Raw genomic sequence first — 13903 nt, forward strand, 5'->3', positions numbered from 1 at the left:
CCATTAGCTGCATTTAAAAGTGGAAGTAAGTTTTTATTTAACCTATGAGTTATTTCCCTTGAAGCTATGGGATTTTATTTCCCTCTTGGCCATTTTCATCAATTCATGTTTTATACTTCAATATTTTATACTTCAATGTTTTATACTTCCAAAACTCTAAAATATGGCCAACTTTCATGAAAATAGTAACAATTTTGGATATTTGGTGTATTTTTAATAGTTATTAAATCCTCAGCACAGCAATGTTTTTAACTTGGCAACGCCGGGTATGTACAGCTAGTATGTATATTTTATATTATAGAAAGTAGAAAGCCAAATAATGATGTCTGTTGTTTTTTTTTTCTTCAAAATAAATTAATCCTTTATTTTAAAGAATAAATGAATTTTTGACTTCTAAATTAGTCTCAATTCTGTTGCTGCCAATGGTTTTCCAAAACAAGAGTGGCTTCATTTGTAACAAGGTTACCTTGGAGTGATCGAATAAAAACAGGATAAAGGATGAAAATGATAGTTGCACGCCTCCGTCAATCTCAGGGTCATACGTCCTTAACTTAATTCTATTGGCCATCAGAATCACGTTTGACACCCTGGTTCTTAGCAAATCAATGAGGTTAAGCAATGATGAGCCATGCCAGTACCACATGGGTGACCATTTGGGAACACTAGACACTGTATGTGCTCTCTGCTTAGCATAGTATTGTTTCCAGTCGTCTTGAGTTTACATATACTTGCAACTGGAATTAAAAACAGTGCCGACTCAGGAGAGGTGTGGTTAGAGATTGTGCAACTCGTGCCACAATAATTTCATGAGCAGGCATCCCTCAATGGGTATCCATAGTCTGATAAGACTGAATGGAGCCGTTTATTGGCTGTTTGAGGTGTTCGCTCTCTGATATAGACTGTAAGTTGTAGGTTTAGTCAATTGAATATTATTGGATGTTGGCCTGGGCAGCATGATATGCAGGACATGCCCATGTTGCATGTCTCCTCCTATTGGACATTGGCAGGCGACCCCAGGAAGAGGAACATTCTATGGATTGCACAAACACACACATATTCCATGTGCAGAATGCGGAACTTTTCACCATTGTCTATTGGAATGCATAATTTGACCCAGAAATATGTGAGAGGATATCAGTCAAAAGATTAAAACGATAGACAATAAAAAGTATTAAACATTCCAATGGGAAAAGAATGTTTGTATAAATCATCACAAAGAGAAAGCGGGGCAGTCGGCCAGAGAGAAGCCACCCTGACACATTTCTTCACCCACAACATCTGACCCAACTACGCACCTACCCCACACTCTGTCAGAAATGTCAAAACACGAGTAATAACTTTAAATGCAAAGCTGATTTGTCGGTGTTAAATAGAAACAATATATTTTCTTATAGATCAGCTGTGTTGTGTTTTACTTGCTGAAAGAGTGTATATACCTTGGACCAGCGACAAAAGTTGATTTAACAATTATATAAACACCTTTCAAACAACCGACTGCAGCAAATACATAACACCTCCCCTCCATATTGCTAATGGATCCAAATGAATCGCAAGACTGTTAGTTTGCCATCAATGCTGTTGCAGGAGCTTGTAGAACAAAGTTGTAGGAACTCTAGATTTTTCCTTGATGCTTACTCCTGAAGACTTTCTCATGTGTGGGTATTCTGCGAGGAAGGGAAACTTTGAATAAAGTGTAATAACTAAAGTTTAAACTTAATGTTTTGTAAACACCTAACCAGATAATCAAATCGTAGGGTTCATCCCTTGACCCGTACGTTAGGCTTCTATCATCTAGCTCTGTTTTGACGATGGAGGTTCAGGAAGGTCTCCATATTAATACACTCTGCCCATCTCTCTTAATACTCCCATCTCGCAACATTTGATCCGTCTTATTCTATCAAAACACAACTAGACTCTTTATAAGATTTGAGCAAGAAAAAAACAAATATATATATACTTCTATATATCTATATGCTTTTATACAAAAGTAACTTTGTGTGAGTTCGTTCCCTATGGACTTGAAAACGGCTGGACCATTTTTATGAAATATCACATGAAGGTACTTGATTTGGCTGGCAGCGTTCTTAGATAGGTTTTATATCAGAATGTCTTCATTAAGTATCGATAATCAAAATAATCCGAGGAAAGAAAGGACAGGTGATTTTGACCAAAGTTAACACCTTACACAGCCTAACATCACAAGTTCATTTGATAAGTTGTATCACCACACAAGCCGAAAAGACCGACATATAAAATCAACAATAGATTCTTTTATATGACAGGGGTGCGTTCGGAATGAATGTTTCTATTTAGAACACAATTGAACCATGATACTTGACTTTTGCATTTTAAACTTTAACCCAAGCCATCTATAATATAAATATCAGCTGTCTATTTAAATGCATGTTTGTTACATGATAAGGGCTGTCCCCTTTTCATGTAAGTATAAAAATGGAGAATTTAGTTTAAAATGAAAATGAAATGGCATAGGCGAAATTCGAACCTCGTAATCTAGTTTAGAAATAGATTACGTGTGAGAATTTAAAAATGTAAAACAAACATTTGTTTAGAATATAGATAAATATTTCAAGGAAAGAATGTGAACTCTCAAGTTTATTATGAAATTTTAAATTGAAAGAATGCAGCTTATAAGATAATGTTTTTAACATATTGAATATAGGTTAAAATTCCTTTTGTAGAAATAGGAAAAGTTTTGGACACGTATGTCCAGGACACGTGAAAGAATGCACATGTTTTAACATGTGTATGACGTCACGGAAAATAGAAGGTTCCAGGAATAGAGAAAAACTTTAGTTAGAGAGACAGTCAGTGAGAAAACTGAGGGACAGTCAGACGTCTGGAAGCGAGACGTCACTTCAAGAAAAAATGTGAAACTTTGAATTCTTGATGATGGAATCACGGCCGTGTGAAGAATAAACCATTATGTTTTTTGTAAAGCTCGTCTTGTGTCTTATGATTCCTACAGAAAGGTAAAGTCCAATTGTATTATGTATTTGTGTTAATATATGTCTTTACATACACGTCTCAACATCATCATGTCTACACAATGTCCGAACTGTCTGAACACTATGTCATCACTCAAAGAGCTTTCTTCTTCTTCTTCTTCTTCTTCTTCTTCTTCTTCTTCTTCTTCTTCTTCCATTCAACACAATTAAGGAATGAACATTTTAATATATAAGAATCTCTTATAACAGGAACTATCTATCTAAGCATCTCTCTAAGTCTCTCGTACAACAACTTATACAACATCTCTCTCTCTCACACAAGAAAAAGCATCACTTACAATAAGACTCTCTCTTCCTAAGACTCTCTTTTAAGAAGACCCCCTATATGTAACATGTTTGTATGTCTGCCTAAAACTTTCGACAGAGGTCACGGATTTTTATGAGATTGGTATTATTTTGAACAGCAAATATCAAAAAATTGGCTAAAAACATTAATTTCTTCACCTTCAACTGGGCACTTTTCTACAAGGAGAGGGTCACTCTTTTCGCCAATATTTTGAAAGGCATCACCTCTTTTCGATTGACTAGCCTTCTGCACTTCCGGTTTTCACATTCTTTCCCTCTTTCGCAGTTAAGGGTTCGAGCCTGCCTACTATGATTTTTATTTATTTTATTTTTTGCTCAACACACACCTCCAAACACCTGGGCAACGCCGGGCACCCAGGCTAGTTATACATAAAAATTTTTTTTATAAAATCAACAGTAGGTTCTCTACAGTGCAATGTAGACTACAATCTATTGTGAACTGTTACTGTGGAGAGGCATGTCTAGATTCCTCCCCAGTTCATCATGATGAGTCCCCAACTAGAGCAGGCAATCAAGCTATTTAAATTGAAAAGATGCCGATTTCATCGATTTTGATGACAGTAAAAATATAGGAGTGTGAAACATTCGTTGATTATCATTCCATTCTGGGCAATGTCGGATATCCCTAGAAGTAATAAATAGAAATGCTGTTATTCACTTAAAACTTAAAGCAAGAATTTTGTATTGTTTGGATTTTCGTTTTGGACGAATTACTTAAGACACTATCTGGTCATGTATTAAAATTATAATTGTACTAGCAGCTCAGCTCGGCTTTGCTCGGGCCCTATGTACTGTTCATGACTTTAGGTGCATATATATATATATATATATATATATATATATATATATATATATATTAAAAAGTTTGACTCATGTTCAGGTAACCTACATCTAAAATTTAGTATTTAGACTCAAAATCGGTAGAAGAGTTTGGTAGAGTCTGCAAAGGTCAACTCTTTCAGTCAAATTTTCGCCCAAAAACTGATTTAAAAGCTTGCTGTATGTCTTAATACCCTTTATGTAATATTTCAAATGTTTAGACCCAAAATTTGCTGAATAATTTGCTAGCGACTGCAAAAGTCAAATCTTTTGAACTTTGACCCTTTGGTAGCCAAATTTTTGGCCAAAAACCGATTAAAAAGTTTGCTTTATGTCTTAATACCCTTTATGTAAAATTTCAAATGTTTAGACCAAAAATTATCTGAGAGGTGATTTTTTTTTTAACTTTGACCCCTTAACATTTATTGTTATGCGCTCAAATCAAGTTAAAAAGTTTGAGCCATAACCAAGGAACCTACATGTAAAATTTCAAGTTTAGACCCAGAATTGATGGAGGAGTATGGTAGAGTTTTCAAAAATCAAATCACTGAACTTTGACCCCTTGACAGCCAAATTTCTGGCCGAAAACTGATTAAAAAGATTTTCCCAAATCTCAATACTCATTATGTCAAATCCTGAGTCTGTAGACTGAAAATTGACAGAGTTGTTAGGTAGGGAAATGTAGACACACAGACAGACACACAAACAATTTCACTTTTATAGATATATAGATGATGTTTTATCTTTTTGTAGTAGCCATTTTTAATGATCTAATTATAAGGATACTGCTTCTTGTTTGAAAGTCATACGTTTTTATTTGCTTTGTTTCATGAAAAAAGAATAAAATTTTCTTTTTTTTATTTTTCATTATCTTCTAAAGACACATCGAGACCCGATAAATGATTACCAATTAGTCCGGGAGAAAGCCGCCACCCAAAAGCGTGACACTGAACGGGCCCTGACCCGGTTCATCGCAAAAACTGGCAAAACACAAAAATTATTTAATGATGACAATGGAATTTTTCCTTGTGAGTTTCAAAAGAAAAAATTCTTTCATTTTCCTTTTTTTTTTTTTTTTTTTTTCTTTTTTTTTTTTTTTTCTTTTTCTCATTTAAATTTCTTTTCTCTTAACAAATTGATTAATATTTGGTATACTACATCAGTGATTTTGAGAACTTCTCTCTTAATTGTGACCATTTTTGACTTTTGATTATTTCATTTTTATTATAAACAATGGAAGATTTTGCTTTAAACAAAATTAAATAAAAAAGATAATTAAAAGGATCGCTTTTGGCATCGAAAAATTGGCACAATTTTTTCTAATTTCAGTACCAGTTCCAATATTCCTAAAAGTTCCAATTCCTGATTCCGATTAATCATCCCAACTCTAATATATATATATATATATATATATATATACGAGCAAAAAGTTAATAAAACATGTTAAAAAACACTTTGAAATGAGTTAAAAAAAACATTTAATTTGAAAAGGAAACACTAGATAAGTGGATAGTCCTTAATCCGTGGAGTTTCGAAGAAATACTTTCTTCTCATCAGAGGGTAGGAATTAACAAAATGCGGGATCGGATTTTGCATGCAAAAGTATTTGATGAAACAACAAGTAAGTCAAAGATCTTACTTGAAAACAAAAAAAGTGAAGCAGAGGGAATATGGTGAAGAAAAAGATGATTATACATGAGTGGATAGTCTGGTGGAAGATAAATAATCCAGTGACGGTAAAATCCAAATGTATAACTTCAAGAAAGTTAAAAGAATTTCCATTTGCACAAGTAAAATCCAAAGAAATCCCGTTATTGGAAGAAGATGGTCCATAATAATCCAAAGGCAGAAATCCATGGAATAAATCACAAACATGTGTACAAGGAAAAAAGGAAAAGATTCCAATGATATTAATAAAAGAAAAATAAGATATGCTTTTCACTCTACTTCTGAGACATAAATATAAATAAGAAAGATCAGGGAAGAAAAAAAGGAGAAAAAAAAAAATGATGATAGTTAAATATAAAATAAAGGGAAACAAATGTCAAACTGACCCAGACAGGAAATGTTAAAGGTGTGAAAAAAATATATAGGGCAAAATAATATAGGTCAACTGAAATGTACAGGTCATCACTTAAAAAAATGTCAACAAGAGTTGTTAGAAGACACTAAATGGAAAATAAATTAATAAATAAATATAAAATAAAAAATAAATATATATATAGTGTTGAAATTAGAATAAATATATATATATATATATATATTAATTATAAATTAGAATAAATTATTATATATAAATTAGAATATATATATATATAGAGTATTGAAATTAGAATATATATATATGTATAGGGTATTGAAATTAGAATATTATAAAGTGATGGGACGATTCCAATATTTTTCCAGATTCTGATCCAATTACCAATTCCAATTCTTTATAAATCTCTAAATATTTAACTATAAAATGCTTGTTTTGTCTTGATTACCAAAAAAAAACACTTAATGAGAATATATTTTCTCAAACATAAAAACACACTTGTTGGAGGGTGATCTATTGATTTTAGTACAATTACTAGTAGTTTAAAATCAATAAATATTTATTTTATTATTACTGCCAACAGTGGAATATTTTTCTTAAACCAAAATAAAAAAAAAATAATAATTAAAGGCATCGGAAAATTGGCACAAATTTTACCAATTCTATTTCCGATACCCCAAAAAGTTCTGATTTTTCTGATTCCCTATTCCGATTAATCGTCCCAATACAAATATGTATATCTATGGAGAGATAATTTATAGAAGGCTATTAACAATGTGCTTTTGCAAGTTTTTTTATTGAGTCTCTGCTGCAGGAAAGTTGTCTCCCTTGAGTTGAGAATTCTTCCCTGAAGAAATGTTTGCAACAACACACGTTTGAAGAGAGATACAAGTGGTGAACGAAAGTTCTGATAGAACACAACATATTACAACAGGACTGCTTCTCTGAAGACTAAAACATGGTCTCCTTCAAGTCAAACGTCAATAAATACTTGTCGATCTGGTCGCTTAAAAAAATCAAATTTTGCACACTCCATCGTTCTCAATCGTCTCACAGTATTGTCCATCATGCAACACACATGCCGCAATTTTGTCTTGATTTCATTGCATGAGACTGGTGGTTCCTACCATGTCCAATTAAACGTATAAAAAACACACACACACGTTTCTATATTTCATGTGTGTGTGCAACTCTCCTATAGCTTATACCACTGGACCGATCATGACCAAACTTGGGATGATAATGGTCCGCCCACTTAAGGATGGTGCACACAATTTTCCAAGGTTAAGGTCATGGTCATAGCCTATGTATATATACTCTCCTACAGTCCACACCACTGGACCGATCATGACCAAACCTGACATGATGATGATCGCTGACCCTTTCAAGGTTAAGGTCAAAAGTTAAGGTCATATTTGGCACGGCTCTTCATAAACTCTCCACCTAGGAATGGTGCACACCAATTTGGGGTTCGCCACGATACAAGGGGCTGCCACCATGGCGCCGGCTAATTTCTTTATGAATTAGAATTGGATTACCCTCCTGCACCTCCATCCCCTCAATGAATAAAACAAAAGTTAACCATTGTGATTCTTTGTAATTATTTCAATTTTTTGTGTAACAGTATGTCCACTTTGATATAACCTATTTGCTTTAAAGTTCGTAGTTGGATTTCGGTCACTTAAGGAGGTAGTTAAAAAAATTTTAAACACCTTATGCAAGGGTGCCCGTGAAGCGGATACCCGACCGTACAGCTGAGTCTTGCATGAAGCATGAGTATCTTTGCTAGTATTATTATAATTAAATAAGGTGCATACGCCGTTTAGCAAAGATATTGAAAAATGAAGATAAAGAAAAGTCTTATGTACATGCCCGTTATGGAATGAAGTTCTCGAAAAAGGGAAAAAAATTAATTTTATCAAGTAGTTTTTTTTCTTTTGAAAATCAAAATTTAGTCAGACTTATGACGCAGAAATCTTGCCAATTTTAGCTACTAGGAGAGTGGTATGGGGAGATAACTCCATTTAATTCTTGAAGTTTGTCAAAACATATGAAGTTTTAATAATTTTATTGATAAATTTTCAAACAAATTTTTGAAAGAAAAAAAAAAAAACAAAGAAAAAGGAATATTATTAAAAACTGGAAAATAATCTCATCAAATTTTGATAAACTTCAAGAATTAGATGGAGTTATCTCTCCTGGGGTCCACTTCCTTAAGTTGCCAAGATGTCTCCATCGTGAGGAGTCTGACTAAAATTTGATTTTCCTCTGTAAAAAAAGAAAAAAAAAAAAAAAAAAAAAAACTACTTGACCAAATTAAGTGATTTTTCTTTTATGAGAACTGCATTCCATAATGGGCATGTCACAGAGATTTTTCTTTATCTTCGTTTTTTTGATATCTTTGCTAAACTGCATAAGCACCTTAAATAATTATTCTTTTATACCTACAAACACCAGTGTTTCATGCTTACGCAATCATCAGTGTAGAATGACAATTCCTATTAGTCAGTAGACTCGAACTCGGTCACGAAACCACCTTTGACTCCATTTGCTAAGCCACCAAACAATTACCACGAGAATGAAGGGAGTTATTACATCGAACGAAATGTTGTGAAAATTAAAATCAACATGAGAACAATAGTCTGAAGAATCCAAATAATACGAATAATCAATCCTTATCTAAAAAATTCACAAACTTTAATTCTTTTCCTTTTTTTTTTTTGGTCGTTTCGGGGCACTGTTCTATACAGTAAAGTTTGTAAAAGCTAATATCCCACGTTAATGACTGTGTTGTATACAATACATATTCGATAATTCATACTGATAAATCAAACATTATTGGCTACATATATGCGTACATGTTTCAGTTGTGATTTCTTTTGAAATACATCACCAGACCTCGAATCACAACTGGTTTCAAATGCCTAAAGACCTATCTAATGACATTGAATTTTGAAAGAAATCACAACTCAAAAATGTATGCACATATGTAGCCAATTATGTTTATCTAAATAAAGAAAACTTTACAGCTAATTTTATATATATATACTAGCGAGGTGTTTGGAGGTGTGTGGGGGAACTCCGGGGGTGGGTGGGTTAAAAAAAAAAAAGAAAAAAAGTAAGTATGAGGATCGAACCCGAAACCGAACCCTTGAGGCAAAGTTGTAAATTAAAGTGTGAAAAAAAAAAAAAAACGTGTGAAGTTAACCATTGCCCCACCGCGAGATGCTAACGGAAACACGTTTTAATTTATTTAATTACTTGGATTTGGCAGGTGCCCGTTTTAATGAGTTAATGATGTCAAGTTTGACTGCGGGATAGTATTCATTTACTGCGGAACGCTTTTTTTAAATTTTTATTTTCCCAAGATGTTATAGGAAAAAGACTAACCCACATGCGGCGAGCGACAAATGTTGAATATTTATCTTCTCGAAATCGAGCAAATTAAATAGACAGGCGAGCTTCGTTGTTAATTGTGAGATATTACGATTTATATGTGATATAAAAAGTTTTAAAAAGTTGTGAAGCGACCGACCGCTTCTCTGAAAAAAACCTTTTGTAGACATACAGAAAAAGCGAACACACATACATACATACATTTTCGTTTTTTTTATATATATATATATATATATATATATATAACACATAGATTAGAACATTAATTATAACTTAGAGTATCCTAGACGTTTTCAAAGCTCGCATTAGAATATGCATTGACTATTATTGCCACGTTTGGGCTGGTACAACTACCATAACTATGTTCATCTGCTAGACAGGTTCAAAAAGAGACTCAGATCAAATACGGTTAATTGCGTTTTCAACCTCGAAGATCATCGAAAATCTTTTTCCTTAGAGAATCACCCATATTTTATTTGGACGTAAACAAATAAACAAATTCTAGCGGGACCTGTGGAAATTCCACAGGGCACTCATTGATATGTAATTTATTGATTTGTATTATTATTCATCGGACTACTGTTCTCATCTTGAGTGTGATTTTCACGTTTCGGTCGATATAACCTTTGACCTTCTTCAGGTGTATCTTGTCGAACTCGAGAATTTGGATGGAATTTCGAGCAGAACGCTTTACTAACTTCACTTTATTTATTTACATTTGCGAATTACAATGGATACACACACGAGAGTCAAAACAATGAAAAGAATATGCTGTTGTCGTAGCCCTATTGATAATCAAACGATTTCAATGCTTTATACGTTTTGTATATCTACACATTAAACTTTCAAATAGAAACGTTAAATGACGTTTCTTAACTTTTTAGATGAGGATTGGTTATTAGTATTATTATTCACCGGACTACTGTTCTCATCTTGGGAATTTGAATGGAATTAAACATTCCCGAGTTCAACAAGATACACCTGAAGAAGGTCGGAGGTTACATTGACTGAAATGTTGCAAAAATCACACTGATGAGATGGGATTTGATGAAATTTAAGAGTATAAACAACCAATCCTCATCTCAAAACTTCAGAAACGTAAAATATTGATGTATGTTCAGCGTAAATGGAGACGCTCTGGTATTATTGTCCCTATTTACAATGCCTCCCCATGGGACAGAGTTAGACACCAGGCTCGTTCTTTAACGTGGAGAAAAGGTACAAAAATAAAAATTGTCTCAGTCGTGAAGGATTTCTCCCCCACTGAAAGAGAACGAGAAATGGAAGTGCCACATCTGAAGAACAGATACTACACTTTTTGTTAAAACTGCAAAAGTATTTATCTAAACTAGCAGACGCCTAGCGTAGCCCGGTCGTAAAGTACACTTGAATATGATATTTTAATTTTTGCAAATTTCGTATATATTATTATAGAGTTCTATCGATTTTTTTTATATATTATAAACTTGCGATTTCAAAAATAAAAAAATATATCCATATGACTTGGGTGGATCAGCTGGAACCGAAACCGAAACTTATGATGAATTCTTGGTAAAATTATTTATTACAAGAAATTGAAGTCCATAACAATTAAACAACACTCGGATGTAAGTGTGACACACAAAATGAATAACGCACATGTTATCCTATTATTTATTTATTGTTTTACTTATAAGACAGTAATCTACAAACACGCATGTTTCGAGGTCCTACCTCTTGTCAGCATAGCTTGACTGTTTCTAGGATTCGAACCTTAGACCATATGTACACTACAATGAGATTTTCTCTTGAATTTCCCTTTTATTTCTTTCAGTGATTGCGGTCAAGCCGATAACGATGGCATATTTGAACGCTTTGCTCCCGAAGGATCAAGATTTGGATGCCCAGTTGCCCGTTGAGAATCAGTGGGCGAATATTATGCAGAAGTACAGCGAGGAACACGTTTCCCCTGAAGGTGCAACGACTGCAGCAGCAGCAGCAACATCTGGAAATGCCAGTGCAACCACTGCAGCAGCCGGCACGTCCAACCTTCCAGGAGGGCCACTAATTGGTGATCCAGCCTATGGGATGGACAAATACGATTTCACTCAAGTGTCTGTGGATTCGACTGGCGATTCGGAAGTAATTGATAATCCGTATTTACGAGCGGTAAAACCGCCACGTAAGAAAAAACGGTGAATTTTTTAGTTTTCTGTAGATGACAGATTATGAATTTTGTGGAAACTCCTGACTGTATCCGAGATAAGGATAAGATAAAAAAAAAAAAAAAACAAGTTTTTTATCTCACTTTTTTAATAAAAATAATAAACTTTCGTTTCTCTTCATATTTTTTTTTTTTTTTTTTTTTCTATTAACCCTAGCAGGGCTACCTGATTTTGACCGGAACAAAAATGTGACGTATTTCTATTAAAACTTCTATCTTTATACTTTTCTCTATCTTTCTCCTAACAAAAACGGTTTGAAATATAATGGACTAGCCTGGGTGTCTGGCATTGCCTGCGTGTTTGGAGGGATGTGTTGAGCAAAAAAAAAAGAAAGAAAGTGCTAGCAGGCAGGCTCGAACACATACCACTAAGGAGGAAATGAACGTGAAAGAAAAAAACCTGACGTCTTTGCTGTTGCGCTCATCACCAAACCAGAAGTGGCTTAAGTTTAAATTAAAGCTAGTCAATCGAAAAAAGGGGATGCCTTTAAAAAATATCGGCAAAAAAAGCGACCCCCCCTCCTTGTAAAATAAGTGCCCAGCTGAGAGTGAAGAAATTAACGTTTTTAGCCAATTTTAGATATTTATCGTCCAAAGGGTCGAGCTTCAAAACAATACCGATCTCGTGAAAATCCGTCACCTCTGTCAAAAGTTTTAGGCAGACATACAAACAAACATACATACATACATTTCAACAGACAGGTGAGATTTATATTATAGATGATTTTTTATTAACACTAGTTTGAATTTTTTGATTTCTGACATGTCAGCCATATTGAAGTGAACATTTTCTATTTAACCAAAATCAATTTACGTTCAATAATAATTAAAAATGAATGTAAATAAACAATATCTTTTAAACATTCTTGTCTTGTTTATAGTAAATCAGTTCACGACTACTTAATAACTATAAATAAATAAATGATTATATCAATAAATAAAGTGTTTTAATGATGTCATGTAGTTTATCTGAAATTAGAAGGGTTACCAGACGTTGCCCAGGACAAAATTGTAGCATATTCATATTAAAACTTTTATCGCTTTATTTCTGTCCGTCTCCTTATCTTTCTCCCTTCATGTTCGTCTTCACTTCTCAATCGCCTCTTTCTGCTCCATTCTCTGAACGTCGAGAACCTTGATGGAACATTCGAAGATCTATGTATCTCATATAGAATTTAAGTGTTAGCTCCCGGTAGGGAGGGGGGGGCTTGATTTCTGAGAACCTTAACTGAAGGAAAATGAAACGGACAACCTTCGTTTATTTCTCGAGTAATGAGACTGTCTAAGGGAATTAACTCCTTGATAAAAAGATCAGAATTACTTCCCTTTAGTATAAAACCTGCACAAAGTAAAAACTGACTCCCTGACAAAATCTGCACTAGTTTAGGACCAACGGAAGAATGTTTTTTAAATGTTCAATAAGTAAAGCACCTTAATGTTTTCTCAGCGTTTATATGAAACTAGCAGGACTACCTGGCGTTAACAGGTGCAAAAGTGTTATATACTTCTATCAAACTTCTATCTCTGTCAGTCCATCTTTTTCTCTTTGCCCGTATCACATTTTTCCTCTTTTTCTCTCTCTCTCTCTCCCCATCCTCTATTTCTCCGCTGGCAGCATATTTCTCTGTTGGTAGCCTTCTTCCATCATGACAGACTATGGATACCCACGGTAAGGGTACCTGTACGTGAAATTTTTGTGGTAAGAGTTGTGCAATCTCTAATTCCAACTTCTTGTCGGTCGACATTGTTAAATTCCAGTGGCAAGTGGAGGTTCAGGACGACTGGAAACGATGAAATAAGTGGAGAGTGCATACAGTGTCTAGAAATCCCAAATGGTCACCTATCTGGTATTAACCAGGTTCAGTGTTGCTTAACTTGAGTGATCTGACGAGAACCGGTATGTCAACGTGACTGGATATACACACACACACACACACAGTCAACTCTCTTTTTATATGATACTAGAAGATATACCTGCCGTTGCCCATTATTAAACGTCACGTCAAATTCTTCTTTAAAAAGTTAGTAAAAAAAAAAACAGAAAGAAATTGAGACGTGTGCATGCAAGTATGTTTCTTCTAAACAGTTTGCTTCTTGTAAATAAAAAAAAATACT

General features: G+C 34.0%; 1 protein-coding gene across 1 annotated transcript in view; it reads left to right on the forward strand.

The window, feature by feature from the left end:
• The window catches only part of LOC145293086 (transcription initiation factor TFIID subunit 8-like), a 32185-nt gene extending 20288 nt beyond the window's left edge, over positions 1-11897 (forward strand). The window contains exons 5-6 of the mRNA XM_080139447.1: positions 5032-5179; positions 11399-11897. Of these exons, the coding sequence (XP_079995573.1) occupies positions 5032-5179; positions 11399-11763 (513 nt within the window). The 3' untranslated portion in view covers positions 11764-11897. The remainder of the gene's footprint in view (positions 1-5031; positions 5180-11398) is intronic.
• Positions 11898-13903: the final 2006 nt, after the last annotated feature.

This window comes from Euprymna scolopes, chromosome 14 (assembly GCF_053919585.1).
Source record: "Euprymna scolopes isolate OS-2025 chromosome 14, ASM5391958v1, whole genome shotgun sequence".
Classification (NCBI taxonomy): Eukaryota; Metazoa; Mollusca; class Cephalopoda; order Sepiida; family Sepiolidae; genus Euprymna; species Euprymna scolopes.